This window comes from Oncorhynchus mykiss, chromosome 1, assembly GCF_013265735.2.
Source record: "Oncorhynchus mykiss isolate Arlee chromosome 1, USDA_OmykA_1.1, whole genome shotgun sequence".
NCBI classification, from domain to species: Eukaryota; Metazoa; Chordata; class Actinopteri; order Salmoniformes; family Salmonidae; genus Oncorhynchus; species Oncorhynchus mykiss.
The window spans coordinates 13,488,408-13,504,404 of NC_048565.1; the positions used below are offsets into that span (position 1 = coordinate 13,488,408).

The following is a 15,997-nucleotide window of genomic DNA, read 5'->3' on the forward strand; positions in this document are numbered from 1 at the left end:
TCTTGTATAGGGAAAGAGATGAAAAACTACAAACCTCAGATTTCCCACTTCCTGGTTGGATTTTTTCTCAGGTTTTTGCCTGCCATATGAGTTATGTTATACTCACAGACATCATTCAAACAGTTTTAGAAACTTCAGGGTGTTTTCTATCCAAATATAAATAATAAATAATATGCATTTCTTAGCTTCTGGGCCTGAGTATATCTTGACTTTGTCGTCTGCAATAGACTGATAGACCGTCAGACAGCTAGACAAACACAGGGAAAGGCCAAGAAGAGCAGGAACAGCTGGCTTCTCCAATCCACAAGGAGGGTGCTCAGGTTGCCACCCAGCCCAGTAGCCGGTGATGGTATCCTGCTATCCTTCCTGTTCACCTCTCATGTGGTTGTGAGTAGTGTTGTGGTTCCCTCGCTTCAGGCCCTCCACTCTCTTTCTTCCCCCTTCCTTCCCTGTCCTCGCTTCTCTCTCTACCTCTCTCCGTCCCTCTCTCCATATTCCTTCCCTGTCCTCGCCTCTTTCTCTCCCTCTCTCCCTTCCTCTCTCCATATTCCTTCCCTGTCCTCGCCTCTTTCTCTCCCTCTCTCCCTCCCTCTCTCCCTCCCTCTCTCCATATTCCTTCCCTGTCCTCGCCTCTCTCTCTACCCCTCTCCCTCCCTCCCTCTCTCCATATTCCTTCCCTGTCCTCGCCTCTCTCTCTACCCCTCTCCCTCCCTCCCTCTCTCCATATTCCTTCCCTGTCCTCGCCTCTTTCTCTCCCTCTCTCCATATTCCTTCCCTGTCCTCGCCTCTCTCTCTACCCCTCTCCCTCCCTCCCTCCCTCCCTCCCTCCCTCTCTCCATATTCCTTCCCTGTCCTCGCCTCTTTCTCTCCCTCTCTCCATATTCCTTTCCTGTCCTCGCCTCTCTCTCTACCCCTCTCCCTCCCTCCCTCTCTCCATATTCCTTCCCTGTCCTCGCCTCTTTCTCTCCCTCTCTTCCTCCCTCTCTCCATATTCCTTCCCTGTCCTCGCCTCTCTCTCTACCCCTCTCCCTCCCTCCCTCTCTCCATATTCCTTCCCTGTCCTCGCCTCTCTCTCTACCCCTCTCCCTCCCTCCCTCTCTCCATATTCCTTCCCTGTCCTCACCTCTTTCTCTCCCTCTCTCCATATTCCTTCCCTGTCCTCGCCTCTCTCTCTACCCCTCTCCCTCCCTCCCTCTCTCCATATTCCTTCCCTGTCCTCACCTCTTTCTCTCCCTCTCTTCCTCCCTCTCTCCATATTCCTTCCCTGTCCTCGCCTCTCTCTCTACCCCTCTCCCTCCCTCCCTCTCTCCATATTCCTTCCCTGTCCTCGCCTCTTTCTCTCCCTCTCTCCCTCCCTCTCTCCATATTCCTTCCCTGTCCTCGCCTCTTTCTCTCCCTCTCTCCCTCCCTCTCTCCATATTCCTTCCCTGTCCTCGCCTCTCTCTCTACCCCTCTCCCTCCCTCCCTCTCTCCATATTCCTTCCCTGTCCTCGCCTCTTTCTCTCCCTCTCTTCCTCCCTCTCTCCATATTCCTTCCCTGTCCTCGCCTCTTTCTCTCCCTCTCTCCATATTCCTTCCCTGTCCTCGCCTCTTTCTCTCCCTCTCTCCCTCCCTCTCTCCATATTCCTTCTCTGTCCTCGCCTCTTTCTCTCCGTCTCTCCCTCCCTCTCTCCATATTCCTTTCCTGTCTTCGCCTCTCTCTCTCTTCCTCCATCTCTCTACCTCCCCTCCCTTCCTTTACCATTCTTGTCTCTGCCCAGTAAGTGACCCTTTTCCAATTAGGTTGAATAGTTTTATTTCCTCTTCCACGAGGGTGACAGTAAGGACAGTGGGAATTGATGAATCAATCTGTTGCTTGTGTTGCCTTATCCCCACACATGCCCTTTCTCCCACAGCTATAAGAAATTGTGTCCAAGCCATAGCAAGTTGACAAGGTCGTAGGACCTGTTGTTTTCTTGTGTGTGTGTATTTGTGGAATGAAACTCGCTCGCCTGCGTCAAGGCACTAACTCATATACGTGGCGTGAACCGGTGGAACGACATTTTATCGTTTGCGTTCCCGGCCAACATTTTTTCCTTCTTTTCGACAGTCAGGCTGGCTCCGAAGCGCCCTGTCATTTCGACAGTCTGGCTGGCTCCGAAGCGCCCTGACATTTCGACAGTCTGGCTGGCTCCGAAGTGCCCTGTCCTTTCGACAGTCTGGCTGGCTCCGAAGCGCCCTGTCCTTTCGACAGTCTGGCTGGCTCCGAAGCGCCCTGTCCTTTCGACAGTCTGGCTGGCTCCGAAGCGCCCTGTCCTTTCGACAGTCTGGCTGGCTCCGAAGCGCCCTGTCCTTTCGACAGTCTGGCTGGCTCCGAAGCGTCCTGTCCTTTCGACAGTTTGGCTGGCTCTGAAGCGCCCTGTCCTTTCAACAGTCTGGCTGGCTCCGAAGCGTCCTGTCCTTTCGACAGTCTGGCTGGCTCCGAAGCGCCCTGTCATTTCGACAGTCTGGCTGGCTCCGAAGCGTCCTGTCCTTTCGACAGTCTGGCTGGCTCCGAAGCGCCCTGTCATTTCGACAGTCTGGCTGGCTCCGAAGTGCCCTGTCATTTCGACAGTCTGGCTGGCTCCGAAGCGTCCTGTCCTTTCTACAGTCTGGCTGGCTCCGAAGCGCCCTGTCATTTCTACAGTCTGGCTGGCTCCGAAGTGCCCTGTCATTTCGACAGTCTGGCTGGCTTCGAAGTGCCCTGTCATTTCGACAGTCTGGCTGGCTCCGAAGTGCCCTGTCATTTCGACAGTCTGGCTGGCTCCGAAGCGTCCTGTCCTTTCGACAGTCTGGCTGGCTCCGAAGCGCCCTGTCATTTCTACAGTCTGGCTGGCTCCGAAGTGCCCTGTCATTTCGACAGTCTGGCTGGCTTCGAAGTGCCCTGTCATTTCGACAGTCTGGCTGGCTCCGAAGCGTCCTGTCCTTTCGACAGTCTGGCTGGCTCCGAAGCGCCCTGTCCTTTCGACGTCCCATTGCTCATTGCCGAATTATCTTTGACTCGATATATACAGCGCATTCGGACAGTATTCAGACCACTACACTTTCTCCACATTTTTTTAAGTTACAGCCTTATTCTAAAATTGATTAAATTAAAAATGTTCCTCATCAATCTATAATAATGACAAAGTGAAAATAGTTTTTTAGACATTTATTAAAAATAAAAACATAAATATCTTATTTACATAAGTATTCAGACCCTTTGCTATGAGACTCGAAATTGAGCTCAGGTGCATCCTGTTTTCACTGATCATCCATGAGATGTTTCTAGGACTTGATTGGAGTCCACCTGTGGTAGATTAAATTGGTTCGACATGATTTGGAAAGGCACACACATGTCCATACAGTGGGGCAAAAAAAGTATTTAGTCAGCCACCAATTGTGCAAGTTCTCCCACTTAAAAAGTGTGTACACGTGTAGTGGTATTGATTGATCAGGACAGCAGAGAGAGACATCCGGTATAAACATGATGAAGGACATTATTTCTCTCTGTACTGTCACTGTATTCTAACTCCCTTACTATCAGGTCAAGTCCCTTACCATCAGGTCAAGTCCCTTACCATCAGGTCAAGTCCCTTACCATCAGGTCAAGTCCCTTACCATCAGGTCAAGTCCTTTACTATAAGGTCAAGTCCCTTACCATCAGGTCAAGTCCCTTACCATCAGGTCAAGTCCCTTACCATCAGGTCAAGTCCCTTACCATCAGGTCAAGTCCCTTACCATCAGGTCAAGTCCCTTACCATCAGATCAAGTCCCTTACCATCAGGTCAAGTCCCTTACCATCAGGTCAAGTCCCTTACCATCAGGTCAAGTCCCTTACCATCAGGTCAAGTCCCTTACCATCAGGTCAAGTCCCTTACCATCAGGTCAAGTCCCTTACCATCAGGTCAAGTCCCTTACCATCAGGTCAAGTCCCTTACCATCAGGTCAAGTCCCTTACTATAAGGTCAAGTCCCTTACCATCAGGTCATGTCCCTTACTATCAGGTCAAGTCCCTTACCATCAGGTCAAGTCCCTTACCATCAGGTCAAGTCCCTTACCATCAGGTCAAGTCCCTTACTATCAGGTCAAGTCCCTTACCATCAGGTCAAGTCCCTTACTATCAGGTCAAGTCCCTTTACCATAAGGTCAAGTCCCTTACTATCAGGTCAAGTCCCTTACTATTCTCTAGCGCGGTAATTGGGACCTGGGTGGGTCAGACAGTCACACTATGGCTGTGTCTGAAATGATGCCCTATCCACTTAACCGTGCACTATAAAGGGAACAGGGTACCATTTGAGATGGTTTCCTTGGAGCCGCTGTCACTCTGTTTCTGCCATGAGACGCATAACTTAACAGAAAGCAATGAGGATAACTACGAGCACTGATTTCCTGCTAAACATGACATGTTGGGTTGTCAGACAAATTGAGCATGGCTGCCTAGCAGTCAGTGGTAAAAACGTTACACCCACAGAAAAGCTCATGTCAGAAAACCTCACATTGGTGAAGCATAAATCAGCATGTTGTTATCTGTTCTGCAACCGTTTTTTCCTCCAGCGGCTCAGAAATAATGGATGTGCTGCTCACTGATTCTGTGAGCTGGTGTCAAGCAGAGCATGTGAGAGGAGTTGAGCAGTTGGAAATCCCTCTCGTTGATCATGGAGTGGTGCTTGCACACTGCTTATGGAGCTCCACGTCCTTTCCAACGGCTCCGTGCATACAGGGGGGAAAAAAATGCCCCTCCAAATTCGCTCCATTCATTAAAATCCCAATTTATCCAACACCCATCTATTTTTGTGACTACCAGGATCTACCATTTGGTTTTGAAGTATTGAAACCAAACCATATGGATTTGATTTAAAAAAATATTTTAATAAACATGAAAAGGTGAATGTAAGAAGCGCACATCATTTGAAATAGGTTACATGTCATATTAAACAGCATATAAACACTATAAATAGGTTACATGTCATATTAAACAGCATATAAACACTATAAATAGGTTACATGTCATATTAAACAGCATATAAACACTATAAATAGGTTACATGTCATATTAAACAGCATATAAACACTATAAATAGGTTACATGTCATATTAAACAGCATATAAACACTATAAATAGGTTACATGTCATATTAAACAGCATATAAACACTATAAATAGGTTACATGTCATATTAAACAGCATATAAACACTCTAAATAGGTTACATGTCATATTAAACAGCATATAAACACTATAAATAGGTTACATGTCATATTAAACAGCATATAAACACTCTAAATAGGTTACATGTCATATTAAACAGCATATAAACACTCTAAATAGGTTACATGTTATATTAAACAGCATCAAATATTGGAATAAAGCAGGCTAATGCAATTGAAGGCAACAAATTGTTGCTTACTGAAACACCCAAAGTCATCGTTATAATAGGATTGTAATAGGATTTGAAGCAATATCCTACCCATGTGTGGTCAACTATAAGCATGGGGACTGGTCTTGATAAATCAATCAGATTTTTATTTTCACTGTATATTGGTTAGCCTACAATTAGGTCGTGGGAATGTTAGGATTATTTTGCTCTTCACTCCCAGTCACCTAGGCCTACTCCCGACCGGTCACGTTGTACAGCGCCATATTTTCCTAACGAAAACCCTGAGGCCTACATAGGCTAATGTAAAATGCATTTTCGTTTTCCTTGAAATGGAAACACCATAATATTAATAAATGTAATTAAGCTACATTTCTAACAGTATAAAATGCACAACAAATACAATAATAATTTACAAAAGAATTATAATCAATCCCATATAGTCTGTTCTAACAAAAAAAAAAAAAAGGTTTTAAAGTTTCAAGTACAGTCAAATTAAGAACAGTCAAATGCATTCCTGAATTCAATCACTTTGACATGTTGCGGTTTATTCATTGTTTAATTATTCAAGGCTCCCTTTGTTATTTTGTTTAACTAAAATGCTTGACCTTTTTTAAATACATGGATGACTTGTATGCTGTCTGATGACATGACCAAATGAATTATTGATATAGTGTAACTTGAAGTAGGCCTTTATACAATAATTAACTTAGCCTAAAACAGCTACAGTCAACAGGACTCTTAGGCCTACAGCGCTATGTCATTTCAATAAAAACTGAATTTACCAAAATATGTGTATTTTACACTCTAGCAGTAGGCCTACATTAAGATAAATATCCTAAAAGACAAAAACTTACTGAGCATTTCCTCCTCAAAGCACCATGAAGGACTGCTGTGCAGTTAGCATATTAACAGTAGAATAGCCAGGACTCAAGGAGTCACAAAGAAAGACATTCATATTTTGTTTAGGAAGGTCATAAAATAAACATGATACTAAGACAATTTATTTCCAAAGAACAGAAAAGCATGTTTTAAGATGTATTTCTCTGTGCTATAGTAGCTGAGGATACGGTTGCTTCATGTCCATGAAATTAATTAATTGTTTTGCTCTTTCTGATAGGGTACAACAATCAAAATGTCCGGTCTGCGTGGACCTCTGATAGGGTATAACAATCAAAATGTCCGGTCTGCGTGGACCTCTGATAGGGTATAACAATCAAAATGTCCGGTCTGCGTGGACCTCTGATAGGGTATAACAATCCAAATGTCTGGTCTGCGTGGACCTCTGATAGGGTACAACAATCAAAATGTCCGGTCTGCGTGGACCTCTGATAGGGTATAACAATCCAAATGTCTGGTCTGCGTGGACCTCTGATAGGGTATAACAATCAAAATGTCCGGTCTGCGTGGACCTCTGATAGGGTATAACAATCAAAATGTCCGGTCTGCGTGGACCTCTGATAGGGTACAACAATCAAAATGTCCGGTCTGCGTGGAATTCTGATAGGGTATAACAATCAAAATGTCCGGTCTGCGTGGACCTCTGATAGGGTACAACAATCAAAATGTCTGGTCTGCGTGGACCTCTGATAGGGTATAACAATCAAAATGTCTGGTCTGCGTGGACCTCTGATAGGGTATAACAATCCAAATGTCTGGTCTGCGTGGACCTCTGATAGGGTACAACAATCAAAATGTCTGGTCTGCGTGGACCTCTGATAGGGTACAACAATCAAAATGTCCGGTCTGCGTGGACCTCTGATAGGGTATAACAATCAAAATGTCCGGTCTGCGTGGACCTCTGATAGGGTATAACAATCAAAATGTCCGGTCTGCGTGGACCTCTGATAGGGTATAACAATCAAAATGTCTGGTCTGCGTGGACCTCTGATAGGGTATAACAATCCAAATGTCTGGTCTGCGTGGACCTCTGATAGGGTACAACAATCAAAATGTCTGGTCTGCGTGGACCTCTGATAGGGTATAACAATCAAAATGTCTGGTCTGCGTGGACCTCTGATAGGGTACAACAATCAAAATGTCCGGTCTGCGTGGACCTCTGATAGGGTATAACAATCCAAATGTCTGGTCTGCGTGGACCTCTGATAGGGTATAACAATCAAAATGTCTGGTCTGCGTGGACCTCTGATAGGGTACAACAATCAAAATGTCCGGTCTGCATGGACCTCTGATAGGGTATAACAATCAAAATGTCCGGTCTGCGTGGACCTCTGATAGGGTATAACAATCCAAATGTCTGGTCTGCGTGGACCTCTGATAGGGTATAACAATCAAAATGTCTGGTCTGCGTGGACCTCTGATAGGGTATAACAATCAAAATGTCTGGTCTGCGTGGACCTCTGTAGGACTATTTGGGAAAGTAACAACCCTCATAAAGACCCCCAACAACCCTCACAACCCTCATAAAGACGCCCTCTGGTGGTTTCAACGAGCATTAACGGCAACAATGGCTGACTGTAAAATACTATGACATCATGCACTGTACCAAGCTGTGCTGCAGTATGATGCAACTTTTAAAAGAGTACATCACCACACTCCCTCTCTTGGCCCTCATCTATGTAAGTCATCTTGATTTTGCACCTGTGTGTTTTATCAGCTTCTTTGTGAAAAATATGTATTGAACTCCATGACAGTAGCTACTGGAGCGGGTGAGAAGGCCGAGGCGCCACACTTTGGGAATGTCTCCACGCTCCAGTCAAATTTGGCATGTTCAGCTCCTCTCTCTCTATCTCTCTCTCTCTCTCTCCTCTCTCTCGTTTTAATATGTGATTGGCTCTGGCCCACTGTGTTCAATTAAAGGGACTTAAGGATTGCGACGAGCGGCGAGAAGAGGCGCGGGGAGGAAATGAAGTGCTGCATCGCCATTGTGCTCTGTGTGCACCTCGCTCCTCAGAGAGATGATTAAGCAGAAGATGGGGGGTGCGGGGGGAGAGAGAGAGAGGTTGAGAGAGAGATTAGGATAAGAGATGGAGAGTTTGAGAGCGGTGGGGCGGCTTTGGAGAGAGGGAGTAAGAAAGATGTACAGTGAAATAAGCTTTCTGAGAGAAGGACAGGTAGAGAGAAGGAAAGGTAGAGAGAAGAAGAGAATGAATGAGAGGTAGAGAGAAGGAGAGAGAGAGGTATATATAGAGTTAGAGGTTTAAATAGAGGTAGAGGTTTATATAGAGGTAGAGAGAAGGAGAGATAGAGAGGTATATAGAGATTGAAGTATATAGAGGTATATAGAGGTAGAGAGGTATATAGAGGTAGAGAGAAGGAGAGATAGAGAGGTATATAGAGGTAGAGAGGTATATAGAGGTAGAGAGAAGGAGATATAGAGAGGTATATAGAGGTAGATAGGTATATAGAGGTAGGGAGAAGGAGAGGTAGAGAGGTATATAGAGGTAGAGAGAAGGAGAGGTAGAGAGGTATATAGAGGTAGAGAGAAGGAGAGAGAGAGGTATATAGAGGTAGAGAGGTATATAGAGGTAGAGAGAAGGGGAGATATAGAGGTAGAGGGAAGGGGAAATAGATAGGTATATAGAGGTAGAGAGGTATATAGAGGTAGAGAGGTATATAGAGGTAGAGAGAAGGAGAGATAGAGAGGTATATAGAGGTAGAGAGGTATATAGAGGTAGAGGGAAGGGGAAATAGAGAGGTATATAGAGGTAGAGAGAAGGTGAGATAGAGAAGTATATACAGATAGAGAGAAGGAGAGAGAGAGGTATATAGAGATAGAGAGGTATATAGAGGTAGAGAGAAGGGGAAATAGAGAGGTATATAGAGGTAGAGAGGTATATAGAGGTAGAGAGAAGGGGAAATAGAGAGGTATAGAGGTAGAGAGAAGGGGAAATAGAGAGGTATATAGAGGTAGAGAGAAGGGGAAATAGAGAGGTATATAGAGGTAGAGAGGTATATAGAGGTAGAGAGAAGGAGAGGTAGAAAGGTATATAGAGATAGAGAGGTATATATTAGTAGAGAGGTATGTAGAGATATAGGTATATAGAGGTAGAGAGGTATAGAGGTATATAGAGATAGAGGTATATAGAGCTATTTAGAGATAGATAGGTATATTGAGATATAGGTATATAGAGGTATATAGAGGTAGAGAGGTATAGAGGTATATAGAGATAGAGGTATATAGAGCTATATAGAGATAGATAGGTATATTGAGATATAGGTATATAGAGGTATATAGAGATAGAGAGGTATATAGAGGTAGAGAGGTATATAGAGGTATAGGTATATAGAGGTAGAGAGGAATAGAGGTATATAGAGATATGTATATATTATCTACCTCACTTGCTTTGGCAATGTTAACACATGTTTCCCATGCCAATAAAGCCCTTGAATTGAATTGAATTGATATATAGAGATAGAGAGGGATATAGAGGTAGAGAGGTATATAGAGATATATAGAGATAGAGAGGTATATAAAGGTAGATAGGTATATAGAGATAGAGAGGTATAAAGAGATAGAGAGGTACACAGAGATAGAGAGGTATATAGAGATAGAGAGGTATATAGAAGTAGAGAGGTACTGTATATATAGGTATATAGAGATAGAGAGGTATAAAGAGGTATATAGACGTAGAGAGAAAGAGAGGAAGAGAGAAAGTTAGAACAAGAAAGAATGAGCAATAAGCCGGAGCAAGTGACTGTCACTGTCTGCTCCTCAAACGGCATCCTATTCCCCACTGGGCCCTGGTCAAAAGTAATACACTGTACAGGAAATAAATTGCCATTAGGATTTAGTAAGTCAGTAGCAGGCTTCATAGCTGGTGTTTGAGTGGACGGATATCAAAGCCCAGTTAATGAGACTCCAAAGGCCTCTCTCTCTCTCTCTTTCTCTCTCTCTCTCTCAGGACTCAAGCAGAGGTGGTCACAATGTCACCCTCCCTCTTTCAGTTCTCTCTCCCTCTCTCTCTCTCTCTCCCTCCTCTTCTCCCTCTCTCCTTTCCCGCTTCTCTCATCTTCTCCCCCTCTCCTTTCCTCCTTCTCTCTGCCTCCCTCATCCTTACCATCCTCTCACTTGCTCTTTTTTCCTCTCCCTACCTCCCTCTTTCAGTCCTCTCTCTCTCTCCCTCATCTTCTCCTTCTCTCTTTCTCCCTCATCCTTACCATCCTCTCACTTGCTATTTTTTCCTCTCCCTACCTCCCTCTTTCAGTCCTCTCTCTCCATCCTATTCTGCCTCTCTCCTTCCCTCTTTCTCTCTCCCTCCCTCATCCTCTCCTTCCCCTCTCCTCCTCTCCCGCCCTTCTTACTACCTCCTCTTCCTCTTTCCCTCTCCACCCCAAATTACACCAAGGTTGTCGTTGTTTCATTAGATGTTGCTGTGTAATAGTGTGTAGACGACGGAGAGCGATGGTGCCGCCTGCCTAATGCTTGTCAGAATGTTACGTACGCCTTCTGTCAACGTTGGCTGAGGGAGAGAAATAGGAGCGGAATGGAAGAAATGGAAGGCGAGGTGAACAGTAGAGAGTAGAATCTTTCTCTAGTACTGTTCTACTCTCTACTGTTCACCTCAGTACGTGACTGCTGGTACACTGAGAAAGGATGGTAACAAAATCACCCATCTTTGCTCACTGTTCAAAGGGAACACAAACAAAAGGATGGTAGGTGCAATATGTAGGCTGACTGACCTACGCCCATACTTCTTTTTACACTTCCTTACATTAACATGAGAAGTCAACATACAGGCACTTCTGTAGTGTATAATGGTACGTAGGAGTGACTTCCCAATGTTCTATACCTGCCTCACAAGCCATCTTGTCAAGGCACCGAATATCGCAATATGAACTCAGTCATCCACGTTGGAGGAAACCTGTGTTGGAATGCTTGTGAGAGGCAAACAGTAAAAAAAAAAAAAAAACAGAATTATACTGTAGTCTTTTGTTGTTATGACCACTTAGGCCATAGGAGCGAATAGTTACAATTTAGCAGATGAACACTGGAGTGATAAATGAGCAGATGATGATGTGCAAGTAGAGATACTGGTGTGCAAAAGAGCAGAAAAGTAAATAAAATGAAAACAGTATGGGGATGAGGTAGGTAGATTGGGTGGGCTATTTACAGATGGACTATGTACAGCTGCAGCGATCGGTTAGCTGCTCAGATAGTTGATGTTTAAAGTTGGTGAGGGAAATTAAAGTCTCCAACTTCAGCGATTTTTGCAATTCGTTGTAGTCACTGGCAGCAGAGAACTGGAAGGAAAGGCGGCCAAATGAGGTGTTGGCTTTGGGGATGATCAGTGAGATATACCTGCTGGAACGTGTGCTACGGGTGGGTGTTGTTATCATGACCAGTGAACTGAGATAAGGCGGAGCTTTACCTAGCATAGACTTATAGATGACCTGGAGCCATTGGGCCTGGCGACAAATATGTAGCGAGGGCCAGCCGACTAGAGCATACAGGTCGCAGTGGTGGGTGGTATAAGGTGATTTGGTAACAAAACGGATGGCACTGTGATAGACTGCATCCAGTTTGCTGAGTAGAGTGTTGGAAGCTATTTTGTAGATGACATCGCCGAAGTCGAGGATCGGTAGGATAGTCAGTTTTACTAGGGTAAGTTTGGCGGCGTGAGTGAAGGAGGCTTTTTTTTGTGAAAATAACACATGGAAATAACACATGGAATCATGTAGTAACCAAAAAAGTGTTAAGATACTTTGAGATTCTTCATAGTAGCCACCCTTTGCCTTGATGACAGCTTTGCACACTCTTGGCATTTTCTTAACCAGCTTCATGAGGTAGTCACCTGGAATGCATTTAAATTAACAGGTGTTCCTTGTTAAAAGGATCGGTGTCCAGCTAGCGATGAAACTGGAGGGCGCATAATTCAAATATATTCTAATAGTTGTTATGGATTTTAAACATTTAGGTACATATACGTGTCTTATATCGGCTGAAAGCTTAAATTGTTGTTAATCTAACTGCACTGTCCGATTTACAGTAGCTATTATAGCAAAAACATGCATTGCGATTGTTTGAAGACGGCCCCCCACATCAAAATATTATTCCATCGGCACAGGTTTTTTTAAACTATTCCTCTGATTTGTCATCCAAAGGGTCCCAGCTATAACATAGCTCTCTATAACCTCTCTATCTCTATATATCATTTTTTATATCCCAAAAAGTCAGTTTAGTTGGCGCTATCGATTTGAGTAATCCACTCGTTCAACTTGCAGGGAAAGGAATCCAAAGATCTACCCCTAAACTTCATTTCAACAAGTCAAAATACATTTCTATTTACTCCTCAGACACCTTAAAATGTAATCAAACTATAATATTTATTTCAGAAAGAAGTATGTTCAATAGGAAACCGATTTTAGCAGGTGTGCAACTTCATCATGGTGAGCAAAAACACAGATTTCCAACACTGTGTCCTCATACAAAACTGTTTTTCTTATTCGTTTTTGAAGTTACAAGCCTGAAACCTTGAACATAGACTGCTGACACCCTGTGGAAGCCATAGGAATTGCATTCAGGGAGCAATTTTACAATATGAGCTTTCACTTGCATTTCTAAAATAAACATCTGGTTGGTTTTTCTTTGGATTTTCTCCTACCATATCTATTATGTTATATTCTCCTACATTATTTTAACATTTCTACAAAGTGTTTTTATTTTATAATGGTACCAATTATATGAATATCCTGGCTTCAGGGCCTGAGCTACAGGCAGTTTACTTTGGGTATGTCATTCAAGCGGAAATTGAGAAAAAAAAGGTCTAGCCCTAAGTTAAAAGTTAATTTGTGGAATGTCTTTCCTTCTTAATGCATTTGAGACAATCAGTTGTGTTGTGACAAGGTAGGGTGGTATATAGAAGATAGCTATTTGGTAAAAGACCAAGTCCATATTATGGCAAGAACAGCTCAAATAAGCAACGAGAAATGATAGTCCATCTTTACTTTAAGACATTTAAGACATGAAGGTCAGTCAATCCAGAAAATGTCAAACACATTGAAAGTTGTGCAGTCGCAAAAACCATCAAGCGATATGATGAAACTGGCTCTCATGAAGACCGCCACAGGAAAGGAAGACCCAGAGTCAACTCTGCTGCAGAGAATAAGTTCATTAGAGTTACCAGCCTCAGAAATTGCAGCCAAAATAAATGCTTCAGAGTTCAAGTAACAGACACATCCTAACATCAACTGTTCAGAGGAGACTGCATGCTGCAAAGAAACCACTAAGAAGATAGTTGCTTGGGCCAAATTTGAGATTTTTGGATCCAACCACTGTATCTTTGTGAGATGCAGAGTAGGTAAATAGATGATCTCTGCATGTGTGGTTCCCACCGTGAAGCATGGAGGAAGAGGTGTGATGGTGCTTTGCTGGTGACACTGTCTGTGATTTATTTAGAATTCAAGGCACACTTAACCAGCATGGCTACCACAGCATGCTGCAGCGATACGCCATCCCATCTGGTTTGCGCTTAGTGGGACTATCATTTGTTTTTCAACAGGACAATGACCTAACACACCCCCAGGCTGCGTAAGGGCTATTTGACCAAGAAGGAGAGTGATGGAGTGCTGAATCAGATGACCTGGCCTCCACAATCACATAACCTCAACCAAATTGCGAGTTCTCAGCATATGTGGGAACTCCTTCAAGACTATTAGAAAAGCATTCCAGGTAAAGCTGGTTGAGAGAATGCCAAGAGTGTGCAAAGCTGTCATCAGTGTGCAAAGTTAACCACCCAAGCCCACTCATGCCTACGTCCCTGATGCAAACAGTGCATGATGACTGAATTGCGACATCATAAATAGCCTACTGAACAAGACTTCAGACCATACTTTCTCAACACCTGGTTTGCATTGCCATTGTTGCCTTAGTTAGCATTTACTGGTAGATATCATAAGTTAAAACCTCTTTCCTACCCTACCAGCTACAGCTGTGAGCTGCTCTGTGCCAAAACCAGCTGAGAGCTGCATGCTCTTGCTTCCTGCCTGCAGATGATATTCCTGCTGAAACTAAACTATGTGTATGGCAGCGCGCAGATGAATGTAGTTCAACATGCTTTGCGATTGTGTAGGCTACTTTGTGCATGATTTCACTATTGTACTACATAATTGACAAGTCGTATACCTCCACTCCACTCAACTCCACTCCACACCTCTACACTACCCTCCTCTACACTACACTCCTCTACACTACACTCCTCTACACTTCTCTACACTCCTCTACACTCCACTCCTCTACACTACACTCTTCTACACTACACTCTTCTACACTACACTATTTCTACACTACACTCATCTACACTCCTCTACACTCCTCTACTCTACACTCCTCTACTCTACACTCCTCTACTCTACACTCCTCTACAATCCTCTACTCTACACTCCACTCCTCTACACTACACTCTTCTACACTACACTCTTCTACACTACAATCCTCTACTCTACACTACACTCCTCTACTCTACACTACACTCCTCTACTCTACACTACACTCCTCTACTCTACACTACACTCCTCTACACTCCACTCCTCTACTCTACTCTACTCTCCTCTACACTACACTCCTCTACACTACACTCCTCTACACTACACCCCACTCTTCTACACTCCTCTACACTACACTATTCTACACTCCTCTACACTCCTCTACACTACACTATTCTACACTCCACTCTACTCCTCTACACTCCTCTACACTACACTCCTCTACACTCCACTCCTCTACTCTACTCTCCTCTACACTACACTCCTCTACACTACACCCCACTCTTCTACACTCCTCTACACTACACCCCACTCTTCTACACTCCTCTACACTACACTATTCTACACTCCTCTACACTCCTCTACACTACACTATTCTACACTCCACTCTACTCCTCTACTCTACACTCCACTCTTCTACACTCCACTCCTCTCCACTCCTCTACTCTACACTCCACTCTTCTACACTCCTCTACACTACACTCCTCTCCACTCCTCTACTCTACACTCCACTCTTCTACACTCCACTCATCTACTCTACACTCCTCTACACTCCACTCCTCTACTCTACACTCCACTCTTCTACACTCCACTCTACTCCTCTACACTCCACTCCACTCCACTCCACTCCACTCCTCTACTCTCCACTCCACTCCACTCCACTTCTCTACTCTCCTCTACACTCCACTCCTCTACTCTATTCACTATTCTGACCGAGTCAAGACAGAGTACAAATGTATCCAACACAGAGACAAGACCGAAACACTGAAAATGTGGTCTTGAGACCGGTCTCCGCTACTACAACACTGCTAAGGTGTTTCTGAAGCAGCAATGCAGGCGGGACTTAGAGCACCTTCAAGCTTAAACGGTTTGAAACTAAGGGGGGCAGAGGACCCCTCAGTAGGATAGGCACTGACGCCTCTGGTCCCAAAGGCTAGCCCTACCTGATCAGGGTAATCTTGACCTTGGACGAGGCACTCTTGATGATGGCCGAGGCGTTCAGGTGGCTGCGGCCATACAGGACCTGGTTGTTGATCTGATGGGGCAGGAGAGAAGGATAGAGCATTAAACTACAATAGAGATTATTCATTAGGGCACACCGTAGCAAAAAAAACAAAGATTACGGTAAAAAATAACATTTCTTAATGGACAAGTTCAGGTGGTCCCTCCCTGCAGTTTA

At 44.2% G+C, this 15,997-nt stretch overlaps 1 protein-coding gene across 2 annotated transcripts in view; it reads right to left on the reverse strand.

Moving 5' to 3' along the window:
• The window catches only part of LOC110511200 (multiple PDZ domain protein-like), an 87,485-nt gene that overhangs the window by 44,702 nt on the left and 26,786 nt on the right, over window positions 1–15,997 (reverse strand). For both annotated transcript variants that reach the window (XM_036946308.1, XM_036946261.1), the window contains exon 3: window positions 15,762–15,853. In XM_036946308.1, coding sequence (XP_036802203.1) covers window positions 15,762–15,853 — 92 coding nt within the window. The remainder of the gene's footprint in view (window positions 1–15,761; window positions 15,854–15,997) is intronic.